This window comes from Myotis brandtii, unplaced genomic scaffold (assembly GCF_000412655.1).
Source record: "Myotis brandtii unplaced genomic scaffold, ASM41265v1 scaffold53, whole genome shotgun sequence".
In the NCBI taxonomy this organism is placed as follows: domain Eukaryota; kingdom Metazoa; phylum Chordata; class Mammalia; order Chiroptera; family Vespertilionidae; genus Myotis; species Myotis brandtii.
In genome coordinates this window covers 7517755-7545372 of record NW_005369942.1, presented here as the reverse complement: position 1 = coordinate 7545372, position 27618 = coordinate 7517755, and the positions used below count along the sequence as shown (strand labels likewise).

The 27618-nt window shown below is 36.7% G+C and overlaps 1 protein-coding gene across 1 annotated transcript in view; it reads left to right on the top strand.

The window, feature by feature from the left end:
* The window catches only part of HSPA4L (heat shock 70kDa protein 4-like), a 54874-nt gene extending 27549 nt beyond the window's left edge, over window positions 1-27325 (top strand). The window contains exons 11-19 of the mRNA XM_005877763.2: window positions 1872-2005; window positions 5230-5429; window positions 7525-7620; window positions 13111-13248; window positions 15778-15903; window positions 16423-16530; window positions 18332-18451; window positions 22624-22785; window positions 25300-27325. Of these exons, the coding sequence (XP_005877825.1) occupies window positions 1872-2005; window positions 5230-5429; window positions 7525-7620; window positions 13111-13248; window positions 15778-15903; window positions 16423-16530; window positions 18332-18451; window positions 22624-22785; window positions 25300-25491 (1276 nt within the window). The 3' untranslated portion in view covers window positions 25492-27325. The remainder of the gene's footprint in view (window positions 1-1871; window positions 2006-5229; window positions 5430-7524; window positions 7621-13110; window positions 13249-15777; window positions 15904-16422; window positions 16531-18331; window positions 18452-22623; window positions 22786-25299) is intronic.
* The last annotated feature ends 293 nt before the right edge of the window (window positions 27326-27618 follow it).

Sequence of the window (27618 nt, the reverse complement as noted above, 5' to 3'; positions counted from 1 at the left end):
GTGTCCTATAGGGCCCAGTGGCTCAGCCTCCCCAATTACCTGAGGTAGACACTCTTGGTGCACCCCCTTGTGGTCTTTGTGCACAGTCTTGTTGTAGTTAAGGCTTGATTGTTGTAGTTATCACTGGGAGGAATTGACCTCCAGGCCAATTGGCTGTGAGAATCAGCTGTGTCTGCAGTGGGAGTTCTGCTGTGCTGGAGACACCCCTCTGGGGTAAGACTTGCTTCAATGGGGCTTTGGTGCTCACTGAGTCTGCCCCCTGAGTGTGTTTTTATGATTCTGACCTCTGGGTACATTGGCTCCTGGATCTCTAGGGACATGCTAATCTAGCCTCTGCCTTAGGCTATCCAGCAAAAGCCTCCTTGCAGGGCTTGGGCGGGGCTGGTCTCACAGAATCAACAGGGCGGGGCTAGCAGTTATGGCTGCTCTCAGAGGCCCCTCTTCTCAGTGTCTCGGCAATCGCTGCAAGCCCCTCTGAGAGAAAGCTGCCCTCGAGTTCCGACCGATGCCAGACAGTCCCGCTTCTCCCGTATGAGTCTGGGTCCCCAGAGACTCGCCCGGAACTGGAGCTCAGAGCCTGAGACTCCTTCCCGATTAAAAACGACAACCACGCCCTCAGCCACCAGCCCGCTCCTTGTGCACCTCTGTACCTTAGTATTTTACTTCCGCACTGCGCCTCCTCTGAGTCTCGGTATGCTTTTCTCTTTTCTTCTAGTTGTAGAATTTCCACTCAGCCAGCCTTCCTGTGGTTCTGGATGATGTCCGTTCCGTCTTTTAGTTGTATTTTTGAAGAGGTTGTTCGAGGCAGCAAACTCCGGTGTTTCGCTTTGTAGGTTTTTAAATTGCCTGTTCTGGAGAGAAGAAAATACTACAAATGACATTATTACATCAATTTAAAAGATTGAAATATGGATTATACATTAAAGTGTCAATGTAAATTTATAAAGTTGACAGTTGTACTGTTGTCATATTAGAGCATATCCCTATTAGGAAAAACACATTGATGTATTTAACGGTAAATGGCCATAAATGTATGTAACAGCCTCAATTGTTTCAGAAAAAAATATACACATACATTGACAGTGTGTGTACACTCAAATTATGAAACAAATGGGGTAAAATGTTAATAGTAGCAAATCTAGGTTAAAAATATATATAGTGCCCTAGCCAGTTTGGCTCAATGTATAGAGGGTTGGCCTGCGGACTCAAGGTTCCCGGGTTTGATTCCGGTCAAGGACACATGCCTGAGTTGCAAGCTCGGTCCCCGGTAGGGGGCTTGTGGGAGACAGCCAATCAATGATTCCTCATCATTGATATTTCTATCTCTCTCTTCCTCTCCCTTCCTCTCTGAAATCAATAAAAGTATATTTAAAATATATATGTGTGTGTGTGTGTGTGTGTGTGTGTGTGTGTGTGTGTGTGTGTGTGTGTGTGTTATTCTGTTTATTCTTGCACAGTTCTGTAGGTTTGAAATTCTTTTTAAATAAAAGTTCCTTTTTATAGAAGCTAGAATAAAAGAAGTTCCATATGAAAGTATTTTGGAAACTAATGGGTAGGATTTGGTCCTCAGGTGGAAGCAAAAAACAATAAAAAAAACTATCTGTATTGGCCTTAACATATACCTATTCTCAGGTACTTTTTTTTTTTTTTTAGTAGAACTATTATGTTGACAGACATTCTAAAATCTTTGAGCCATAAGCCTGTCAAAATCCAGGTTAATAGTACAAACAATTTATTTTTCTATACTTTGTGCATGGAGAGAGGCCTTTGTAATTGCTACTTATGAATTAAAAATGAGGTGGATTCTGTAATTATTTTCATAGGCAAGTTTCTACTTGTTTTAAACTGAGTGTTTTCTCACTCCATGTTAGGGAATGTGAAGTATTCTGTAAGAACCATCCTGCTCCATTCTCAAAGGTCATTACTTTCCACAAGAAGGAACCATTTGAGCTAGAAGCATTTTATACTAATTTACATGAAGTGCCTTATCCTGATCCAAGGATTGGTAAGAGAAAGTTCTCATGCGTTTTTTATTTTTATAAATAATATGTTAATATTTGAATTAAGGAAACAAATAAGTTGATAGTTAAGCTAAGCCAGCACTGGACTTTAAAAGAAAGATATTCCATAACTTTTTCTAAAATGTACTTGTTAGTGTTCAGAGTTGATTTCTGGAATAACAGCAAAGTTTGAATATTTTCAATTCATTTTGACATCTATATTTAAAGTGTTCTGTAATTGGCCTAAAAGGTTTGGGTAAGGATTCATTTTTATGGAAAAAGTCTAATCAATAAATTGAAATTGTTCTGCCAGACTTACTATGCATATATTCTGATTTTAAACTTATGCTCACTGGTGGCAAATAGAATGAGTATCATTAGATTGATATGAAAGTGAGAATAGGGGACTGTAATATCCATTTTAGTTGAGTAATCTTCCTAAAAAATACAAAAAAATCATGATTTTATATCATTTGAAAGAGAAGGGGTCTGGCCAGCGTGGTTCAGTGTTTAAAGTGTCAGCCCGTGCACCAGAGGGTCTCGGGTTCAATTCCAGTCAAGGGCACTTACCTGGGTTGGGAGTTTGATCCCCAGCCCCTATCTGGGTGCCTGTGGGAGGCAACCAATCAAAAGTGTCTCTCTCACATCGATGTTTCTCTCTCTCCTTCCCCCCTCCTTTCCACTCTTTTAAAGTCAATGGAAAAAATATCCTCAGGTGAGAATTAACAACAAAAAAAGAAAGAAAGAATAATTTTTAAGTTTTAAAATTCTCTATATGTATTGCTTTTATTGACAGACTAAAAAAGGAACATTATAAATATTTCAAGTACATTATTTAAATCATAGATATTAATTACTGAACGTGGTATTCATTTGCTAGGGTTTCTTAATAAAGTACCACAAACTGGGTGGCTTAAACAATAGAATTTAGTCTCACAGTTCTGGATGCTAAAAGTCTGAAATCAAGGAGCTGGAAGGATTGCTTCCTTCTGAGGACTGTGAAGGAGGGATCCATTCTAGGCTTCTTTCCTTGGCTTGTAGATGGCCATGTTCACATGATATTCTCTCTGTATATCTGTCTCCAAATAAACATATCAGTCATTGGATTAGAGTCCAGTCTGATAACCTCATTTTAACTTGATTAACCTCTGTGAAGACCTTATCTTTAAATCAGGTCTCCTTCTGAGGTATTGGAGAGTAGGACTTCAGTATATGATGGGCAGGGAGGGGGGCATAATTCAACCCACAACATAGGCCAACCATATTGTTTACTACTCATTTTTTCTGCCTAGTATTCTTTCTCTACTATGGGTATCCTTATTTGAGATTTTTTAACATTAGAGTTCTTTTTTTTTTAATCTTTACCCGAGGATATGTTTTTATTGATTCCAAAACAGCGGTTCTCAACCTGTGGGTCGCGACCATCGGAAAACACATATAGCATATCAGATACTACATTACGATTCATAACAGTAGCAAAATTACAGTTATGAAGTAGCAACAAAAATGATTTTATGGTTGGGGGTCACCACAACATGAGGAACTGTATTAAAGGGTCGCAGCATTAGGAAGGTTGAGAACCACTGCGAGAGAGGGGAAGGGAGAGGGAGAGAGAAAGAAACATTGATATGAGAAAGAAACATTGATCAGTTGCCTCCTGACCAGGGATTGAACCTGTAACCTAGGTCAGTGGTCGGCAAACCCATTAGTCAACAAAGCCAAATATCAACAGTACAACGATTAAAATTTCTTTTGAGAGCCAAATTTTTTAAACTTAAACTATATAGGTAGGTACATTGTTATGAACTTAATTAGGGTACTCCTAAGCTGGCCTTTGCTAAAAACGTCAATCTGAGGGCTCAGCGAACGTACCCCCACTTCTTCTAACGCCACTTCTTCAAAATAGACTCGCCCAGGCCGAAAACCGACTTCTGTGCATGGGCCACGAAGTTTCAATCGCACTGGCGCACGTGGTATTTTGTGGAAGAGCCACACTCAAGGGGCCAAAGAGCCGCATGTGGCTCGCGAGCCACGGTTTGCCGACCACTGACCTAGGTATATGCCCTGACTGCAAATCAACCCGCAACCTTTTGGTATACAGGACGATGCTCCAACCCATTGAGCCACCTGGCCAGGGTAGCATTAGATTTCTTTTTTTTTCTACTTACATAATTTACTCCTTAATGTACTTATATATTTATTTTTACATTTGCCTTAAATTATAAATAATTCAGAATAATTGCATGATCTATAAATCTCTGTATATCAAAATGTTGATTTAATGACTTGATGGTGAATGTTTCATCATTTGTGTTTTATCTCTCTACCATTTTAATTTTGAAAAATTGCAGAGCTATAAGAAATTGAAGGAATGGTTTAGTGCAGTGGTTGCCAACCTTTCGGACCTCACGGACCACCAGTGGTCTGCAGACCACCGGTTGGCGACCGCTGATTTAGTGAACGCCATACATTCACCTAGATCCAGTTGCTAACATCACAGATACATACACTTTTTGACAAACCGTTTGAAAGTTTGGTATAGATATCGCAACAACTCACAACTAATTACATGTCATAGGTCTCTTAAGAAGAACATTCTCTTACATAAAGACATCATTATCATACCCAAGAAATTTAACATTGGAATAATACTGTTTACTATACAGTCCATATTCAAATTTCTCTGATTATCTACAAAGTTATTCTTTGTAACTGTGCTTGAAAAATTAATATGACCTTTGTAGGTATTAGTGACTGGATAACAGCAATTTTGCTATAGGAAAAATGCAGGAAAATTTTAAGTCATTTTATTTATGAATTACCAAGATGATTATGATTTGCATAGCTTGTAGCAAAAAGGGGTAATTTTATATTTGGTTTTCAAACTCAAAAATTTGAATTTTATTTTGGTTTTAGAGCATTAAAAACATACTTAAAAGTTATATTGCCTTGAGTCAGATTGTCCTTGGTTAAAATCCCAACTCTCCTTTTTTCTAGCATTGTTGATTTTGGACGGGTACTTACTCTTTCTGAGTCTTAATACCAAATTTATTAAGGTATGAAAATGATCTGGGGAAAATACCTGTCCCACAGTAGTTAATCTGGATGTGGTAATAATTTTACAATTATTTGCCAGCATTGGAAGGATGATAGTCAAATTACTGAATTTAATGAACTGAATGAGTTAATCTGAGGCCCATGTATTGATCAAAGCTTTTTTTTCTTTAAGGGAGCTTCACTATTCAGAATGTTTTCCCACAGTCTGATGGTGATAATTCTAAAGTGAAGGTTAAAGTTCGCATTAACATCCATGGAATCTTCAGTGTGGCTAGTGCATCAGTAATTGAGAAGCAAAATATAGAAGGGGATCACAGCGATGTTCCTATGGAGACAGAAACGTCATTTAAGGATGAAAGCAAAGATGATGTGGTATGTAAAATTGTTTCAAATTCCTCTAATTAAATATAGAGTACTAGAGGCCTGATGCATGAATTCATGCACGGGTGGGGGTCCCTTGGTGTGGCCTGCAGGGACTGGGCTGAAACCAGCAGTTCAACACCGCCTGCTGCTCCCGCTCATCCTGGCCCCGCAACGCCAGGGGGAGGGACCATGGGAGGTTGGCCTGCCAGCCCCCCCAATTGGGGCCCTGGGGGAGGGACTGTGGGAGGTTGGCTGGCTAGGGGGGAGGGGCCGTGGGAGGTTGGCCAACTGGGGGGAGGGGCCGTGAGAGGTTGGCCGGCCAGGGGGAGGGACCCCAGGAGGTTGGCTGGCCAGCATGGGGGAGGGGCCACGGGAGGTTGGCAGGCAGGGGAGGTGGGGGGGCTGAGGGAGGTTGGCTGTGGGAGCGCACTGACCACTGGGGGCAGCTCCTGCATTGAGCATCTGCCCCTGGTGGTCAGTGCACATCAAAGCAACTCATCAACCAGTTGTTCCAGTTGTTCGGTGGTAACAGTCGCTTAGGCTTTTATATAGAGAGATATTAAAGGCCTACACTGGAGCAATTTTTTAAACAAATGATAGGTCACTTATTAATGGTCTTGATGGCACAAAGGACATTATTATGTAGAAAAATACATACATTAACAAATTAATTGAATGATTTTCAGAAGCATTGGCTTCTGAATGTGAACAAGTTTTAGAACTACCTTAACCAATTTATTTGGTTAATTTGCCTTTAGATGTATAAATATATATACACACTAGAAGAGCTCTTTGAGTAAGTACAAAACAAAAATGCCAAGTGAGCCCTGGCTGGTTTGGCTCAGTGGATAGAGCGTTGGCCTGTGGACTGAGGGGTCCCGGGTTCGATTCTGGTCAAGGGCACATGCCAGGGTTGTGGGCTTGATCCCCAGTAGGGGGCATGCAGGAGGCAGCTGATCAATGATTCTCTCTCATCATTGATGTTTCTATCTCTCCCTCTCTCTTCCTCTCTGAAATCAATAAAAATATTTTTTTTAAATGCCAAATGACAAAGCATTTTGGCCTTTTAATTGGCAGCATCTTTTCTTAGTATTATAAGAAATGGAGTAAATAATGTAATTGTGTTTTCCTACATTACATCAACTCACCACTGTCACTTTTTTTTAATTATTGTTAATCCTCACCTGAGGATATTTTTTCCATTTATTTTTAGAGAGAGTGGGTGGAGAGAGAGAAAGAGAGAGATCTGTGTCAGAGAAACACATTGATTGGTTGCCTCCTGCACGCTCTAACCACTGAGCAACCAGCCATAGCCCCCATGTTACTTTTTTCACCTCTTCTCAATCACAGGGTTGGAGAAACTGTACAGTTAGAAGGTGCAGGGCGAGTTGATATGTCAGAAATAATTATCCTTTTATCGACAAAGAACACTTACAACTTGTTTTTGTCTTTGGCACAAATAAACTTATTTTTTTATTAAAGCTAGCCTTCTGATTATCCTGTATGTGCTTAACTCCAGATATATTAGAAGACCTAAATTATACTGATTCCTGAATCCTAAGCTTTCTTCTCTTTGAAAGGACAGTAAAGGATAAGATTTTAAAAACCAGAAAAACCTAATACTTAGTATTATTTGCCAAATAGAGAGTCCATTTTGGCAGCCTTAACTGGTTGAAAGTTTGTCTTTTAGACATAAAAAAAATTTAAGTTTATGTTATAATAATTCATAGACATCAACTTTGACAATTTTGCTGTATTTCCTTGAGTATTTTGTTACATTTAAAAATATTATTGAATTTATGAAGTACATAAATTTTGTATCTTTTTTATTTTCCCACATTAAATTCTTTATTGACATTTTTCATGTGAAATTTAATAGGGGTTTTTTGCTGCTGTTCTTGTTTGTAAGCTTGCTTTTATGAATTTGACTTGAAATTTTTCCATTTATTTTGTGTGTGTTTTGTTACTTGTAGTTATTCTCATGATTGAAAACAAGCTTCTATTTTACTATTTACACAGTTCAAAACAGACTTGAACTCTAAGATGCTGTTTATTAAAAAAAATAGACACCATAACTACTATCAATTACTTATTTTCTTTTCAGGATAAAATGCAGGTTGACCAAGAAGAAGGTCATCCAAAATGTCATGCTGAGCACACCCCTGAAGAGGAAATTGATCACACAGGAGCCAAAACAAAGGTTTGTTTTACTATTTCTATGGTTGTGTCTTTTTGGGATTGAATAATTTAAGTTTATGTATTCTCTTTATATTGCATGTTTTTAATACACTTGATTTTTTTATTTTTTAAATATTTGTTGTTGAGAGTATTACAGATGTCCCCTATTATTCCCCCATTGCCCCCCTCCATACGGTTCCTGCCCTACTCCAGGCCTTCACCCCCTTATTGTCTGTGTCCATCAGTAATACATATATGTATATCTTTGGTTAATCTCTTCCCACTCACCACACCCATCTTCCCTCTGAGATTGATCCATATTTCCATGCCTCTGGTTCATCAATTTATTCATCAATTTATCTTGTTGATTTGATTTCTTGTTCATTTATTTTGATATTTAGACTCAATTATTGATAGATATGTATTTATTGCCATTTTACTTTTCATATTTTTTATCTTTTCTTCTTCTTCTTCCTCTCCTTAAAGAATACCCTTCAACATTTCATATAATACTGGTTTGTTGTGATGAACTCTTTTAGCTTTTTCTTGTCTGTGAAGCTCTTTATCTGACTTTCAATTCTAAATGATCACTTTGCTGGGTAGAGTAATCTTGGTTGTAGGTCTTTGCTATTCATCACTTTGAATATTTCTTGCCACACCATCTGGCCTGCAAAGTTTCTGTTGAGAAATCAGCTGATAGTCATATAGGTGCTCCCTTATAGGTAACTAACTGCTTTTCTTTTGCTTCTTTTAAGATTCTCTCTTTGTCTTTAAACCTTGGCATTTTAATTATGATGTGTCTTACTTGATGTGGCCTCTTTGGCTTCCTCTTGTTTGGGACTCAGCATTTCCTGGACTTGTAAGTCTATTTCTTTCACCAGGTAGGGGAAGTTTTCTATTATTATTTCTTCAAATAGGTTTTCACTATCTTGCTCTCACTCTTCTTCTGGCACCCCCATAATGCGAATGTTGGTAAGCTTGAAGTTGTCCCAGAGGCTCCTTACACTATCTTCATACTTTTGGATTCTTTTTCTTTTAGCTCTTCTGATTGAGTATGTTTTTGCTTCCTCATATTCCAAATCATTAATTTGATCCTCGGAATCCTTTACTGTTAAAATCCTATAAATTATTCTTTATTTCAACTAGTATATGCTTAATTTCTGACTGGTCCTTTTTCATGTCTTTGAAATTCTCACTAAGATCCTTGAAAGGCTCACTAAGTCCCTTGAAGCTCTCATTAAGATCCTTGAGTAACCTTATAACCATTATTTTGAACTTTGTATCCAGTAGATTGCTTGCTTCCATTTCTTTCATTCTAACATGTTTCTTTGTCTCCTCATATTGGCTGCTTCCCTGTGTTTGTTTCTATGTATTAGGTAGAGCTGCTATGTCTCCTGGAATTGGTAAGGTGGCCTTGTATAATAGGTGTCCTACAGAGCCCAGTGGCCCAGCCTCCCCAGGTACCTGAGCTGGGCACTCGAGGTGTGCCCCTGTGTGGGCTTTGTGCACAGTCTTGTAGTTGAGCCTTGACTGCTTTTGGCATCACTGGGAGGAATTGACCCACAGGCCAATTGTCTGTGAGGACCAGCTGCGACTACAGTGGAAGAACTACTGTGCAGGAGACAACCCTGTGGAGCAGGACTTGCTTCAGTGGGGCTTTGGTGCTCACTGAGTCTTCCCTTTGAGTGTGTCGCTTGTGGATGTGAAGAGTTGTAAACTGGTATAGTCTCAAGCTGTCTATTGGGCACACTGGCTCTGGGGCCTCCCAGCAGGAGCTATAGAGAGATCTACAGATTGCTGCTACTTGTATTTGGCTGGCAAGTGCCCAGGCAAGGCCCAGTTGTGAAGCAAAGCAGGTTGGTGCTAGTGCTGGGTCTTGGGCCCATTATTGATAGGTTTGTGACAGGCTGACTCCAGCTACTGCTTGTTTAAGAGATTTTAGCAAAGTCTGAAGCCTGAGTCAGGACAGGCCATTCATATAAAAATGTATCTGCAAACAGCTTGGATGGGGCTGCATATTGGATGGGGCGAGATCTCAGGGAATCATCAGGGCAGAGAAAACAGTATGGGCCATGCTGATGGAAACTCAGATATGGTTGCCAGTTCACTCTGCCATAGGGGAGGTACCAACATGGGAACCATGAACCCTGTGAGCACCCCAGGCTGTGAGAAAGTCACCTCCAAGTTCCTGCCCTGATATCTGACAGTCCAGTTCCTCCCCATATGTTCCTAGATTCCTCCAAAGCCTCTGCCCAGCACAGGAGCTCAGAGGAAGCTAGACTATGAAAGATTGTGTGTGGGCCTTTCAAGAGAAACACCTGGGTCTCCAGCAGCCTCCACATCACTCAGCCATAATCCCCACTGGTTTTTACAGCCTGAAGTTTTAGGGACTTCTCTTCACAGTTCTGGAACCCTGGGCTGGGGGTTTAGTGTGGAGTTGGGATCCCCTGCTTCTCATGTGAGGCCTTGGAGATATTACTCCTGATTAAAAATAAATGCCACAGGTGGTTGTCAGACCAGCCTGTTCTATTCCTCTGCCCCTCCAATCAGTCTTTCTTTACTTAGAGAATAAAAAAGAATGTGCTCTCTTCTTACTTCTCTAGTTGTAGGACTTCCATTCAGTCAGATTTCAGGCAGTTCTGAATGATGGTTGTTCTGTATTTTAGTTGTAATTTTGATGTGATTGGGGGAGGCAGTGAATACTGGAGTTTACACTACCATCTTGGTTCTCCAATCCTATATAATAAAAGGCTAATATGCAAATCGACCAAACGGCAAAACGACCAGTCACTATGATGCACACTGACCACCAGGGGGGCAGATGCTCAACACAGGAGCTGCCCCATGGTGGTCAGTACACTCCCACAGGGAGAGCACCGCTCAGCCAGAAGCCGGGCTCATGGCTGGTGAGTGCAGCAGCACTGAAGGGAGCCTCTCCCATCTCTGCGGCAGTGGTAAGGAGCAGCGAGCCGAGCGGTAAGGAGCAGTGAGTAGGCATGTGGTAAGGAGCGAGGACTCCCGGACTGTGAGAGGGCGCAGGCTGGGCTGAGGGCTCCCCCCCTCCTCAGTGCATGAATGTTGTGCACTGGGCCTCTAGTACACTTGATTTTTAAAAAATATATTTTATTAATTTTTTACAGAGAGGAAGGGAGAGGAATAGAGAGTTAGAAACATCAATGAGAGAGAAACATCGATCAGCTACCTCCTGCACACTCCCTACTAGGTATGTGCCCGCAACCAAGGTACATGCCCCTGACCAGAATCGAACCCGGGACCCTTGAGTCTGCAGACCAACACTCTATCCACTGAGCCAAACCAGTTAGGGCACACTATAGATTTTTAATCTTACTAATATGGAAATGTACAGAAAGCACATAACCAGAATAAATACATTTCAAAGATTTATATTATAGAAGATGTTTTAAAGAATGAACTTGATAATACTGTATAAGTAAAATTAACTTTTTGGTAAGAAAAAATGTATTTTTTGGTAACTTCATTAAAAATACAATCTCAGAGAAAATAGAAAATAAAATTATATGAAGAAAACTTAAATTAGCAGTAACACTGCATCTCAAAGTTAACTACTGTAAGCATTTGGCTGCATATTATAAAATATTTTTCTTTGTGCAAAAACAAATATTTTTTAAAATAAAAATATAAAGGATAAACGAGAGTCATTGTTTTACGAAGACATCATTGCCTTTCTCATACTAAGCAAGATAAGTCAAACAGAAAAAGTCAAGAACCATATGGTTTCACTTATATGTAGGATATAAAACTGAAAGCAGCCCTACCTGGTTTGGCTCGGTGGATAGAGCATTGGCCTGCGGACTGAAAGGTCCCAGGTTCGATTCTGGTCAAGGGCATGTACCTTGGTTGCGGGCACATCCCCAGTGGGAGGTGTGCAGGAGGCAGCTGATCGATGTTTCTCTCTCATTGATGTTTCTAACTCTCCATCCCTCTCCCTTCCTCTCTGTAAAAAATCAATAAAATATATTTTTAAAAAACTGAAAGCAATAAATGGACAAACAAGAAAAACAAACAAAAACTCAGAAAACAGTATGGTCATTTTCAGAGGAAAGAAGGATGAGGGTAGTGAAAGGTAAAGGAGTCAAATATATGGTGACAGAAGATGGGACTTTGGGTAGTGGGCACATAATGCAATATACAGATGATGTATCATAGAAATCTATACTTGAAGCCTATACTATAATCTTATTAACCAGTATCACCCCAATAAATTTAATTTTTAAAAATGACATCATTGCTGATAAAAGGAGGGAGAAACCCTACCCCCATCATCCAGATAAATGTGGCTACAGTTCTAAACTATCATCTTCAATAGATTGTTCTAACCTAACCTGAACAGAATTTAATCTGTGTAGGTTAGCTATCTAGATTTTTCTTCAGAGATTATATTCAGTTTTAACTATTAGGCTCTTAAGTAATTTAAAACCTGAAACCTATTTTTATAAATTTTTTATTTTACCTAATATTTTTTGCTTTTGTTTATTGATATACAGTTTACCTACCATACAATCTACCCATTTAAGTGTACAATTCAAGGGTTTGGTTTTGGTTTTTGTTTTTCAATCCTCACTCAAGGATATTTTTTCCATTGATCCTTACAGAGGGTGGAAGGGAGGAGAGAGGTGGGGTGGGAGAGAGAGAAACATCGATGTGAGAGAGACACATCCACTGATTGCCTCCCACACAAACCCTGACCAGGGCTGGAATCGACCCTGTGATGCTTTGGTGCATGGGCTGATGCTCTAACCACAAATCGGTCAGGGCTCAATGGTTTTTAATAAACTCAGATTTTTCGACCATTTTCACAATCAATTTTACATTTTCATCACCACAGAGAGAAGCCCTGTACCCATTAACAGTAACTCCCTATTTTTCCCCAGCCCTCTTCCTGCCAGTCCTAGGCAACCATAGATCTTTCTATTTGCCTATTCTGGACAGCTTCTTTCACTAATGTTTTTCAAGTTTTTCCAGGTTGTTGGATGTATCAGTACTTCATATAGCTGAATAATACTGCATTGTATGAATGCATACCACATTTTATCTAACTATTGATCAGCTTGGGCATGTACCTAGGACTGGAATTGCTGGATATATGGTATCTCTGTGTTTATTTTTTGAGAAACTGCCTGTTTTCCAGAAATGCTCTAATTTACAATCTTGTCAGTAATGAATGAGGGTTCCAATTTCTTCACATCTTCACTGAATCTTGTCATTTTCCATTTTTTATATTATAGCCATCCCAATGGATGTGAAGTAGCATCTCATTATGGTTTTAATTTACATTTCCAGCCCAATATATTTTATGTGAAAAGACTTAATGTGCAGAGTATAAAATACTATCAGCATTTAAGTAGTATTTTAAAATATAGTTGATAAGTTTTGTTTGATTTTACTTTCTTGTTTCATCTGAAATTACTCTTAAATCTATTTTTAAACTAGCTTTAGAAATTTACTTTATTATTATTATTTTTTTTTTCAGACAGCTCCCTCAGACAAACAAGACCGATTAAACCAGACCATTAAAAAAGGAAGAGTCAAGAGTATTGATCTACCTATCCAGAGTAGCCTGTGTAGACAATTGGGCCAAGATCTTCTCAATAGCTACATTGAAAATGAGGTATATAAATCCGAGTTGATGTTGAAATAGGTAGTAGTGTATTCTGAGATTTTTGTAGAAGTCAACAGTTATCCCCCCAAATGAGGTAATTAGTCTGTAACTCCTAAGAAATTATTAAATAGATCATTGAACTACTTTATTTTGGACAAAATATTGAGCTGTATTAATGTCATGTACAGTACAGTTTCATCTTAGTTATATGAGAAACATGATATTTCCACTATAGAGGAAGACTAGTCTAACAATAGTGATTCCTACTCCTTTTATTCTGTCTTTAACAGTAACACCCAGCAGATACCTTATGGGGAAGTAATAGCAGCTCCCCTCTTCTAATGTGTTGTCCTAAAAGATTAATGCTCTATTCAGAATGCTTTCTGACTTACAATTAATACTTTGTAAAATCTGTTGTCATTCTTGAAATTTTCCTTACATGTCTAAATGTTTAATTTTAGTCTCTTGAAGAGTTTTGTTTCTTTAACATAAGTAGTTGTATAAGAAGTAATTTTATTTATTTATTTATTTATTTATTTTTATTTCAGAGAGGAAGGGAGAGGGAGAGAGAGAAAAAAAAATCAATGATGAGAGTCATTGATTGGCTGCCTCCTGCACACCCCCACTAGGGATCGAGCCCACAACTTGGGCATGTGCCCTGACTGGGAATTGAACCGTGACCTCCTGGTTCATAGGTCGATGCTCAATCACTGAGTCACACAGGTCTGGTTATTTTTATTTTTAAAATTTACACTTAAGTAGTGTTTCCTAGTTTCTGCACGCTTGGCTGGCATTAAAGAAAGTCAGTTTTCTTTGAAGTGCCCTAATATTCTTCCATCTTCTGCACATTATTCTAGGAATTTTTTCATGAGATTCTGACTATTAACCAATGTCACTGCAATAAATTTAATAAAAAATAAATTAAAAAATAAAAGATTTTGACTTTACAGTACTTGCTCTTTTTAGTACCTACCTATATCACTTATGCATTAGTTATTGAAGGCTGCATTTTATGTGAAGCAAGCATTCCTGCAGACCCTGAATAATTCAGAATTTGTATGTTTTGAGACTAATTTTTCCAAAGAAATGATTGTGAGGAAGTGCAATTCTGGCAAATTTTGCATATAAAATTGTTCCTTAAGTTTTTAAGTGTTTCACTGTTTTAAATTCACAAATGTCAGTATACTGAAGTCTTGTGTTTAAAATAGTGTTTTTATTAAAGTGAAAATTTTTTCTTGAAGTAATACTAGCCCCCAATTTTTTTTTTTTGCTTTTGATTATAACAATACTAATTTTTGCTAGCATCTTAAACACGTTGATATCCTATTTAATCCTCAGAACAACCCTATGATGTAGGTACTGCTATAAGGCTACATTTTACAGATGAGGAAACAGGAGCAAGTAGACTAGATCACTCAAGGTCAGAGAGTAACCTTTAATTTAAATCCAGGTAGTCTGTATCCAAAGCTCAATATCACACCACTATATTATATTTCCTCTCAGGGCTAACATTTTTTCAGCATCAGTTACATGCCTGGCACTGGACTAAATATTTTATGTGGTCTCTGTCAATCTTATTAACCCTATGAGCTAAATAGAAGTATGCTCTGTAGTTTAGGATGAGAAAACTGAGGCTGAGAGGTTGACTTTTCTCGATGCTAATAAATGGGAAACCTAGAATTTGACCCTGAGTATGTACAATGACATGGTCTATGTGGCTTTTTTTAAATATAAATTCTAACCCTAGCTGGTCTGGCTCAGTGGATAGAGCATCAGCTTGTGAACAGAAGGCTCCCGGGTTCTATTCCAGTCAAGGCACATGCCCAGGTTGCGGGCTCAGTCCCCAGTGGGGCTGTGCAGGAGACAGCCGATCAATGATTCTCCCTCATCATTGATGTTTCTGTCTCTCTCTCTCCTTCTTCCTTCCTCTCTAATCAGTAAAAACATATTTTAAAAAATAAATAAATAATAAAATAAAAATTCTAATCCACTTTCTGTCTCTATAAATTGGCTAATAGGTGAATGTAATCATACAATATTTATTATATAAATGTAGTTATACAATATTTGTCCTTTGGTGTCTGACTTATTGCACTTGATATTTTCAAGGTTTATCCATGTTGTAACATGTATCAGAACTTCTGTTGTAGGATAATATTCCATTGTGTATATATACATTTATTTATCCATTTATCTGTTAGTGGACAACTTCCACCTTTTCGCTATTATGAATACTACTGCAGTGAACACTGGCATACAAATATCTGTTTGAGTTGCTACTTTGGCTATATACCTAATTGCTGGGTCATATTGTTATTTGAGGAACCACCAAACTTTTTTTGTCACTGCAGCAGCATTGTACATTTCCAACAGCAGTGTACAAGTATATCACATTCTGCACATCTTCACCAGAATTGTTTTGTTTTTTACTTAGTCATCTTAGTAGGTATGAAGTTATATTTTCATTGTGGTTTTGATTTGCATATCCCTAACTCCCTAATATTCTTAATGGCAACTAATCTGAAACTTTTTCAATAGGGGAAAATGATCATGCAAGATAAATTGGAGAAAGAGAGAAATGATGCTAAGAATGCTGTTGAAGAATATGTATATGATTTTAGAGACAAGCTGGGCACTGTCTATGAAAAGTTCATCACTCAAGAAGTAAGTCTAGCTCTGGCCAGGTGGCTTAGTAGGTTGGAGTGTATTCCTTACACCAGGAGGTTTGGGGTTCTATTACCAATCATGTCATATATGGGAGCAAACCAATTGATGTTTCTTTTATATCTATGTTTCTCTTTCTCTCTCGCTCATCTTCCCTTCCCCCTCTCCCTCCCTCTGTCTCTCTCTAAAAATCAATAAAAAACATATCCTCAGGTGAGGTCTGAAAAAAAGTAGTATAAATTTTACAGTTTTTAACTAGAACTACTTAAGTATTTGCTGGTGACTGCTAATACAAATTATATAAATAAATGTGTTAAATGCATTATTGTCAATCTTCTTGAGCACATTTAGGAATGGTTCTTATTTTTCCAATTAGTGGAAGCATGGTGAAGAACATTTATGAATAAAAGTCAGAAAATATGAAATTCAGTTTTCTATATTTGAAAACAGTATTCCTTCATTGAACTTGTATTTCTAAGGAGAGCATTTTTAGTCACTGTCTTATAAATGTATATCTAGGACTTGAATAAACTGTCTGCAGTATTGGAAGAGACAGAAAATTGGCTTTATGAAGAAGGAGAGGACCAACCTAAACAAGTTTATGTGGATAGGCTTCAAGAACTAAAGGTAAACTTTTTAAAGTCCCTGTTAGTATAAAATAGAACATTATTAAGTTTTCCTAAAAATTGGTTGTAAGGTGTATTTTTTTTTTCATAAATATGTAAGAAATTACTAAGGCAGACGTATAAGAGGAAATGTTTCTAAATGTTTCTGGTTTAAAAAGCATTTTGAGAAGTGAGCAATGCTACATGTAATTGAAATAAAATAATAATCATATTTGTCTGTCATGATACTCAGATATAAATATTTAGATGACCAGAATGTTAGTATTACTTTAACAAACCATATATTTCTGAGATGTCTTATTAAAAGTGATTTGTCAACCTGACCCCTTCTTATTAGAGAAGTCACGCATCCTCAGCTTCTCTCCCCCTTCACTGGTTTGATTTTCACATTGCAACTGTGGGGACACTTGGTCAGCGAAGAACTTCAAAAATTTTCTTTTTACAAAGAAATAAGGAGATGTGGTTACCAGATTCCCTTTTTCTAGGCCAATGGTATGATTTTAAGAAAAGACCACTAGTAATCCTTTTTCACCTCCTTACTACCCAACCCTCCTCCTATCCTGAAAAAAAGTAGTTTGATTAGAAACTCAGACTGGAAGGATGACAGGGAATTTTAGTCTTTCCTTCTTAGTGTGGATCATAGTGGGCTTAAATGTGTACATGAATTACCTAGGGCTCTTACTGAAATGCAGATTATGATTCAGTATATCGAGGTGGGCCCAAGATGCTGCAGTTTTAACAAGCTTCTAAAAGACTCTGATGCAGTTGGTCCCTAAATCATTCTTTGAGTAGCAAGGGACTACATAGAAGCTAAATAATGGCATTAATAAGGATTTCTAGAACATGAGAAAAAGCAACCTGTTAACTGGAGGATGGGGGTGCAAAGGAAGTTAAGCAAAAGTTGATATCTTGCAACAATTACTTTCATGCCAATAAATTACTTCCAAAGGGAATAATTAGAAAGCAACTAGTAAACCCAAGCTTATGACAGCAATACAAGGCTTTATCACATTTTATCTTCTTGGTGATTTTACTCCCTATCTCCCTAAGAGAATGCATGTATTTTGGGCCATAGGAACAGCCAGGCAGCTAATGCTAATAGAAATAACTGGAAAAGCCCAAAAGCACCCCAAATGGATGTTTTGCCTCAAATGTATAATTAACCATAAAAATGAGTGCTACATACGTTTTTATAGGCTTTACTATTGTTTTGAGATGGCTTTTAGAAATTTAAAATGCAGTACTTGCTTCTTCTTCAGATATATTTATAATAAAAAGTATGATGTATAGACTAAATGCAATATGTTATCCTGGAACAGAAAAAGATGAAGTCCGAATAAAGTCTGAATTTCAATTAATAGTAATGTACCAGGGTTGGTTTCTTAGTTTTGACTAATACGCTGTGCTGGTATAAAATGTTAACATTAGAGAAAAGTGATAAGAAGTGCTTGTGTCTGTCTTTTATTTCCTTTGTAACTTTTCTGAACATCTAAAGTAAACTGATTCTTATTGAAGTATATAAACAATTTGAAAGAAAATAGTTACTCATTCTTCTATATTCTACCTCTCCTGAATGTTATATAGGCTATTTTAACATTTAGAAACTCCCCATTCCAGGGTCCAAAGATGTTTTTTTTCTGAAAAAATACAGATTTATTTTTTAAAGCACTGCATTTATAATACAGTATACATTTTTAAAATAATTAATAAACATAATATACATAATATTCAATGTCTTCTGTTAAAAGGTTTTTTTCTGTTAGTAACTTTTTATTTTTAAAAAAATTTACTTATGTTAACAGAAATATGGTCAGCCTATTCAAATGAGATACATGGAACATGAAGAGAGACCAAAAGCTTTAACCGACTTGGGGAAAAAGATTCAACTTGTCATGAAAGTGATAGAAGCATACAGAAACAAGGTATTGAATTCATAAAGTCAACTGATGATGAAGGCATGTGGAGTTCATGGTGAGAGTGGGGCAAATCTAAAAGTTCTCAGCTACAAAGCTGTGACAGTGGTTGCTACCAAATTTCAGAGACATTGTGCACCAAACTTGAAACTTTTCATTTTTTATGAGAATTATCAGTAAATGATATTACTGCATTTAAAATACAGTGCAGGTATGTGCTTTTAATTTTTTTTTAATTTCCTAAAACCACATTACAAATTAATCCAGTGATCAAATCCATAGTGAGAGGTTTTCTTGGACCTTTTTTATTACAGGCCTTTTTGTAACTGGTCTCTGCTAGCCTTTATTTTTGTCCTGTGTCCTTTTTCTTTTGGTTTCCCTCTGTCTCCCAGTCTATTACTCACTTGCAATCCCCTGTACCCATGGTTCTTTTATATACATACCCAAATCTATATTACTACCCTTGACCTTTCCACTGATTTTAAGCTTCAAAAATTTAGTTATGTAAATGATATCTCCACTTGGATATAACAATAAGATTTAACAAAATTAAGCTTATCATTTTTTTCCTCTAACCAGAGGTTAGCCAACTTTTTCTTTAAATATTTTTAATATATTTTTATTGATTTCAGAGAGGAAGGGAGAAAGAGAGATAGAAACATCAGTGATAAGAGAGTATTATTGATTGGCTGCCTCCTGCACGCCCCACACTGGAGATTGAGCCTGCAACCAGGGCATGTGCCCTGACCTGGAATCAAACCATGGCCTCCTGGTTCATAGGTTGATGCTCAGCCATGGAGCCATGCGAGCTGGGCCAACTTTTTTTAAATGAACAAATATTTTAGGCTTTTCAGGCTTTATCTCTATACAGCTATTCAACTCTTCATTGTAGTACAAAAGCAACCATATAGGACATGTACATTAATGGGCCTGGCTGCATTCCAAAGTAACTTTATTTAAAAACGTGGCAGACTGTATTTGGTCTGTAGGACAAGTTTGCTGACTCCTGCTTTAAATAAATATTCACCCAGCCAGTGTGGCTCAGTGTTTAGAGCGTTGTCCCATGCACTGAAGAGTCGGGTTCAATTCCCAGTCAGGGCACATATCCAGGTTAAGGGTTTAATCTCCTGTCAAGGTGCATACAGGAGGCAGTCAATCGATGTTTCTCACATCAATGTTTCTCTCTCCCTCCCTCTCCCTTCCTCTCTCTCTATAACCAAAGAAAACATATCCTCAGGTAAAGATTTAAAAAAATTAAATATTCATTTTGGTAGCAAGGGAATACATAATTTTCCCAATTTTTATCATTGCCATTACATTGAATTTAACAAATACATTTTTATTGACTTCAGAGAGGAAGGGGGAGAAGGAGGGAGGGAGGGAGGGAGGGAGGAGGAGGAGGAGGAGGAAGAGAGAGAGAGAGAGAGAGAGAAACATCAGTGATGAGAATCATTGATTGGCTGCCTCCTGCACGCTCCACACTGGGGATCGAGCCCACAACCTGGGCATGTGCCCTGACTGGGAATCGAACCATGAGCTCCTTGTTTATAGGTTGATGCTCAACCACTGAGCCATGCTGGCTGGGCAGGAGAGGCTAGCTAGCACCTGAAAGATTCAAGAAGAGTATCAATAATAGCTTACGTTGATCAAGCACTTAGTGAATTTGAAGCATTTTTATATGGATTATCTCACTTCATTCTCACAAGGATATATAAGAAAAGTGCAGTGCTTAAGCAACTTGTCAAGGTCGTAAATAGTGAGGGTCAGGATTAAAACCTAAGCATCACCCAGCCAGTGTGGTTTAGTGGTTGAGTATCGACCCATGCACAAGGGGTCGCTGGTTCAATTCCTGGTCTGGGGGCATGCAAGAGGCAGCTGATCGAGTTGATGTTTCTCTCTCATCGATGTTTCTATCTCTCACTCTCTGTCTCCCTCTCCCTTCCTCTCTCTCTCTAAAAAGAAAAAAAATCAATAAAAACCATATTTAAAAACAAAACACCTAAGCAGTACCAAGTTAACATACAAACTCTTAACTATGGTGCTTTTTACTATACAATGTAGAAAGAGGTTACTTATTACAGAAAAAGATTTGTGAAATTTATAAGATAATATTGCAATCCAAGCAACCTAGAAGACGATTCCAGGTAAAGATTGTGAATATCCCTACCAGTGTCAGCGTCCTAACTGTCCAAACAGGTACAAATAGAACATAAGGATAATGGAAAGATAGGAGGAGCAAGCCGACAGCGAAAACACCAAGACTGTTTCAAATGTGGTATTGGAGATTCCCATACAATTACTACGGCCCAGGCTGTAGCAGTCTTCTTGAGAGTGCAGGTTTAAGAAATTATCCAAAGTAAGAGAGACACTTATGTTCAAGGATTTTTCGTTTTTATCATGTGCCAGACTCCCTTCAAGGGGCTAGAACTACAGCATCAAACAAAAACATTGAACCTTATGCTTTAGTGGGAAAAGGTAGCATATAGTGATAAAGAGCTACGGAAAAAGTAAGGAACTGTCAGAGGTAGAGATTTGTCAGAAGGGCAGACTGCTAATTAGATGACATATATGTGAGGGGAGAACTGAAGGAGGTGAGGGTTCAAGATGTATGATAACTCTAAGAAAAAAGTTCTACAAAAACGGAATAGCAGTTGCAAAACCCGAGGGGAGAACATGCTGGAGAAACAACGAGGAGGCCACTGTGGTTAAAACGGTGGTGGGTAAGCAGTTACCAGATCATAAAGGGCCTATTAGGCCTTTAGAAAAGTTTGGCTTTTCCTCTGAGAATAGGAATCCATTGCAGATTTTAAGCATAAAAGTAATATGATTTAACTTATTTATGTAGGGACCTAGAAGCAGAGAGACTAGTGCAGCCATTATTAGAATAATACAGACAAGAGACAATGGGAGACTTGAACTTGGGTAGTGGAGGGGGAAGAAGTGGTTAGACTTTTGCTGCATTTATTTAGAAGGCAGAGCTAATAAGATCTGATAGATTTATATAAATATAACAGAAAGAGGAGTCCAAAATGACTCAAAGGATTTTGGTCTGGAAGGATGAAGTTGCCATTTACTGGGAAGAGTAGGTAGGGAGGTGATTGAAATGTAGGGCATCATTTCAAACTTCACAAATAGAAAATCAATTTGGAAGTTGGATATAGAGTTGGGATTTCTGGGAAGAGGTTCAAGGCTAGAGTTTGTGGGTTTTTGTTTTTAAGAATGTAGATACAGCATGAATGGGGAAGAACTTAAGCAATGATCCATAAGTTGGAAGGAATTCAGAAAAATGGGGGGGAGGGGGAACAGAAACTGAGAGATGATGGGTGCATAATTTGTAGTCATACAAATAGAAAGATGGATCGAGTATCTGATGAAGCATCACCATCCTCTCTGTTCTTTGGCTTTGGAGTGTTTTTTCATTCTCTTTTCCTTTATCTCCATGTCCAATCTCCAGTTCATCAGGAGACCCTCTTTTCATATGTTGCATTGCCCATTTTTTTCTGGTTCTGTGGCTAACAATTTAAACCATGGCTTGTTATCGTGTCCTGTATGTGTGGCAGCTGCAGTTCTCTCTTTTTTAAAAATATATTTTTATTTTCGGAGAGGACGAGAGAGGGAGATAGAAACATCAATGATGAGAGAAAATCATTGATTGGCTGCCACCTGCACACCGCCTACTGGGGATCGAGCCTGCAACCCAGGCATGTACCCTTGACTGGAATCGAAACTGGGACCCTTCAGTCTGCAGGCCGACCCTCTCTGTCCACGGAGCCAAACCAGCTAGTGCTGCAATTCTCTTTTTCAGACAGCATTATGCAATTCCCCTTATCAACAACTTTTTATAGTGTTTTGTTGTATATTCAGAAATTTCTGTTTAGTTTTCCATATGCCTGCTTCCCTGATTTCTCTTTCCTAACAAATTCAATTCCATGCAGCTTCTTTTTTGGCTAAGTACCTTTCCTTGAATATTCACCACTAGTCATTTTTTTTTTTTCTAAACCTGAATCCTTCAGAAAGCCTTTCCTTTTAAGAACCCATACTGATTTTTATTTTGCCCCAGTCTCTTCAGTTCTATGTAACATGTATGTGGCTTCTTCACATGGGTATGTGCAAGGTATATATTCAATAAATTTTATTAATAAAATTTACTTACTGAAATTAAGTAAAGTTTTTTTTAATAGGATGAAAGATATGATCATTTGGACCCTGCTGAAATGGAAAAAGTTGAAAAATATATCAATGAAGCCATGGGTTGGCTGAACAGTAAGATGAATGCACAGAATAAACTAAGTCTCACTCAAGATCCTGTGGTGAAAGTTTCAGAAATAGTTGCAAAGTCAAAGGTAAGAAACCATAGAATTCTCTTTTTAAGGAGTTCAAGCACTAAAATTTTTTAATGGGAGTCATAATTTTTTATTTTGAAAAAATTCTAGGTGGGTCATCTCTGTCCCTTGATTTCATTAGTCACACAAGGCCTTTTTAAAAAAAAAATTTTTTTTTAAGTGTAATGGCAGAATGAAATAAAGCACTTTGCCAGCTTTTGACTGTCAAATATGTTAGACTTTTTTGGATTGGGTAAGACCTCTAAGTCTCCATTGTAAACTTGGCAGTACGGTCAGTCTTTGCATAATTCAAAATGTGTTAAGTCCTATGGTAAAATCTTATTTCTAGGATAAAGTTTCTATTCTGAAAACATTACTACTGAAAATTTCAGTTGATCATAGAAAACATAAAAATAGGGCACAAACTTTTCAATAAAGATCAGCATCAACGTAGGAATATGAATAAAGACATTGGATAAGCAGTTGACAAAGGAAATACATGTTCAATAAAAATATGGAAAATATAAAAAGTATTGTTCATCCTTATCACTAATATAAAAAATACAAATCTCTTTTCACCCATCTGAAGTTGTGTGTTTACATTTATAATCTTGCCATAATTGTCAAGGGTATGAAGATGAATGCTTTCCCTGCATAACTTGGTTAAATTTGTTTCAACTTTTCTGGGATATTGTATCACAATATGCATACAAATTTAAAGTGAGTAGGCACTTTAACCCAGAAATCACATTTCTAGGAATTCATCCTAAATTGATTATTGCACAGGTATATGCAGATTAAATACCTTTGTTTATAATAGCAAAAAATTGGAAACACCTAAAATACCTATCAGTAAGCAAGTCAATGAATAAATTGATACATCCATATAACACACTGTAGTCATTAAATATTTTAAGTATAGAGATACATCTATTTATATATAAAGATGTGTGCAACATATTGAGTGAAAAATGAAGATTACAGAATATAAAGTTATCTCACTGTATAAATTAATGTGTTAATAGATGGATATATTTGTATATATGTGTGTGCCTGGACATTCATTTAGAAGGATCATCACCCAAAATGTTAGTATCTGTAGGATATGGAATTTCAGGTGATTTTTCACCTAGTATGTTTTTAGGTATCTGATGTTTTTTTAACAGAAACAGGTATTATTTTAATCAAATAGAGCACTAAATGTATTTTCCTTTTGAGAAAGTTTTGCAAAGAAGCTGTAATAATTTATTCCTCATCAAATGAAGTGCTAAGTATGATGAAAGCAGTTTGCCATTAAAACATTCCCCCAGGATGTTACTCCCTATCTTTCCATCCCTATCTCAATCTCTGTGACACCGGTCTTGAAAATATTTTAATAGTCTTTTTGGTATATGTATATAGAAATAAATAAATAAATAGATAAATAAATAAAGCAACAATTTAGAAATATTTGTATTTCTTCTAAATTATTAAATTGCATTTACTTTCATGGTTTATTCTCTCAACATAAAAGGCTACTCAGTTGTTTTAAAAAAGTAAAGTTAGTGTGTATGTTTTCATGTAAATGTTGAGAAATATCAATTCATGAAATAGGTGCTGACATAATTCTCATAACAGAGCAGTAGGCAAATTTAAATGAAATTAATTAAAAGTTATTTGCAATAGTAATTCAAAAAGAATTATGCATCCCTATGTTAATTACAGCATTTTTGTAGTAGCTAAGATAAAGAAGCAAATTAGGTGTCTGTTGATAGGTGAATGGATAAGGAAGATGGAATATTACTCAGCCATAAAAAAGAATGAAAAATTGTCACTTGCCACAACATGAATGGACCTAGAAGGTGTTATGCTAAGTAAAATAAGTCCAGTAGAGAAAGAAAAATAGCATATGATTTTAGTTTATGTGTACAATCTAAAAATCAAGACAAAATAGAAACAGACTTCATGATACAGAGAACAAAAGTGATGGTTGCCAAAGAGGAAGGGGAAGAGGGATAGGTATAAGAGGTGAAGAAGGAGGGGAGGATAAGAGGCACAAACTTTCAGTTATAAAATAAAGACATTATGGAGATAAAATGTAAAGCATAAAGAAAATAGTCAATGATACCATAATAACTTTGTATGGTGACAGTTAATAGACTTATTATGGTGATCATATCATAAGGTATATATGTTGAATCAGTATGTTGTACATCTGAAAGTAACATCATATTGTATGTCAAATATAATTAAAAATTTTTAATGTTTAAAAATAAATAATAATGATTCCTGCTGAAGTAAACTATATTTTAAATTATGAGGAACCAATTTTTAGGAAGATTCTATATAAAAACCACTGTTAAAGATTAAAAAGTTCCACTGACATGCACTAGCACAGAAGGTAAATCTCTCATTGAGGTATTTGAAGAAACTCAGTTGGTTATGTAACTGAGCTAACATAAATTCAGGAATGTGGAATTATATGGAAATTTAGAAAGTTAATGTGGAATTTAACAGTGGAATTTTTAATGTAATCAATATTCTTCATGTCTTTAGGAACTGGATAATTTCTGTAACCCCATCATTTACAAACCCAAACCAAAAGTAGAGGTTGCAGAAGACAATGCAAAAGCTAATAGCGAACACAACGGACAGATGGATGGACAGAGTGGGACTGAAACTAAACCAGATACAACAAAAGACAGCTCACAGCATACTAAATCTTCTGGAGAGATGGAAGTGGACTAAGTCTTAAATTTACCTTCACATAATTCAAACAGTGCAAGTAACCATGGGATCCATTCTTCTTTTACATCTGATACACACAACAGATGTTGAGTTGTTCTTGACCACTTTTTGTCATTTGTTATTTGGAGTAGTTTTGAAAAGTGTTTTATATTGAGTACACATCTATTAATTTCCATTGCTGCTTATGTGAAGCTTTAGCTGAATATAGATTTACAAGTCAGTTTAAGCTTTCCTAATATATTTTATATCACATGCAAGATTGATATGTAGTTGGCCACAGTCTACCTTATTTAAAGCTTCTACTTGGATAAACTTCAGCTTCTTATTCAGGAAAGTACACTGTATTGCACTATTGTCGCAGAAGCATAGATATAACTGATCATTATTTTGAAAAACAAATATTGAAACTGATGTGGTTTAAAGTCACTGGGGCACTGACTTTTTCTTAGTTATTGTATTGTTCTAACTTAAATATTAAAACAAATAAGAGGTTCCTTGACAAATCAGTCCATCTCATTGGTGTGTCATGAGAACTCCAAAAGCTTTGTTTTCATCACGTAAATGAACCAAATCACACGTTGAAAGGGAAAATGCATAATTTTATGTTAAGGTGACACCAGCAGTTTTCTTCCTTTATTAGAAATGTGGATTGATGTTTTCCTAGAGTAATTCAGTATCATTTTCACTTGAAACTTCTGATCTACTTGTCCTGAAGAGCTGCTGCTGCTACTAGCCTAAAGAAAGCTTTTTTATGAAAATACATTCATGTGAAGTGGGAAATGCTGTTGACCTACTCAGACATGCATCTGTGATATTGATAGCCTGTTTCAGTTTTGATAGTTGTTTTAGTTTTATGAATTGATTCTGTTAATATCTTAACACAGGGAAGGGGGAAATGGCACAATGTATTGCATTATGTACACTTATCACTGAAGTACTTAATGTTAAGATATAGAAAAACACTATTAAATAAGTGGTAATACTTGAAAAGAATCACTTATACCCTAAGTCTTAGGAAATAATGCTTGTAATGAACTTAACTATGTTACATATCAACAGGCAAAATAGAGAATGTTACAGAGTTTAATATGATGTGATTAAATTATAATTCCTGCTATATATTACCTGTTCAGACCTTGGCTCCAGTTTTGGTGCTTCTTACATAAATTATATGGGACAGGGGACTGTGAAATTAAGATATTTTAAGGACTTAATCTGTGTTTCATCACCAGACTTGTTCACATTGTTCAGTTCTGTCCACAGGCTTGAAATTAACTGGGAGTAGACTGAAATGATTTTTAAACCTATAAGAAGCATAGACAATGCCTGGGTTCTTGTATTTAATGCCAATCAACTAGATTGACCTAATACTGAAATTTTCAAAGGCTCATTTTTTCCCCAAAGCTAACCTTTACATTAAGAATAATTAATATTCACTTAAGTAGTACAAATTGAGAGTTTAATATCTTTAGGGATGGTCATTATTTCTCACAACTAGTTCTCTAAGAGAGATTTTGTTTCTACAATGTAGTCTGCACTGAAAGGGGAGTGTGGAGGGAGTGCACTTTCCAGGGATGTTTATTCATCCTTTTTGAGGAAGATGTCCCTTGTTTGCATTTTTAAAAATCATATATCCTCAATATATTTTAATGTTTTCTAGTCTTTAAACTGTCCTTGTTACAATACATTTAAAATGAAATAATTATATCCATTAGTAATAAGTGATAAAGTACCTTATTATAAAAAGCATTTATCAGTTACTTTTCATTTATATGTTGAATGTATATGTTCATTTGGGGAAGAACAAAATTATTAAAGGGAATTCATAACAGTACAGATAAGGAGTTTATAGCTTTTTCTTGAGTTAGCAAGACCACCACTATCACTATTTTAGAAGCTATTCCTCAGAAACCTCTTAGGAATAAATGTGGGAACAACCCTTTCTTCATCTTAATTGTCTAGTATGTCCTGATATTTTTCATTCCTTAAATCAGTTTATGTAGTTCTGTGTTTTGGTCCGATATATAACATTCCAATTGTTGCAGTTATATAACACTTAATGAGTTAAATACATCCAAAGATAATATGTATGCTTTTTACCTATTTAATCAACTTAATTTATATTTT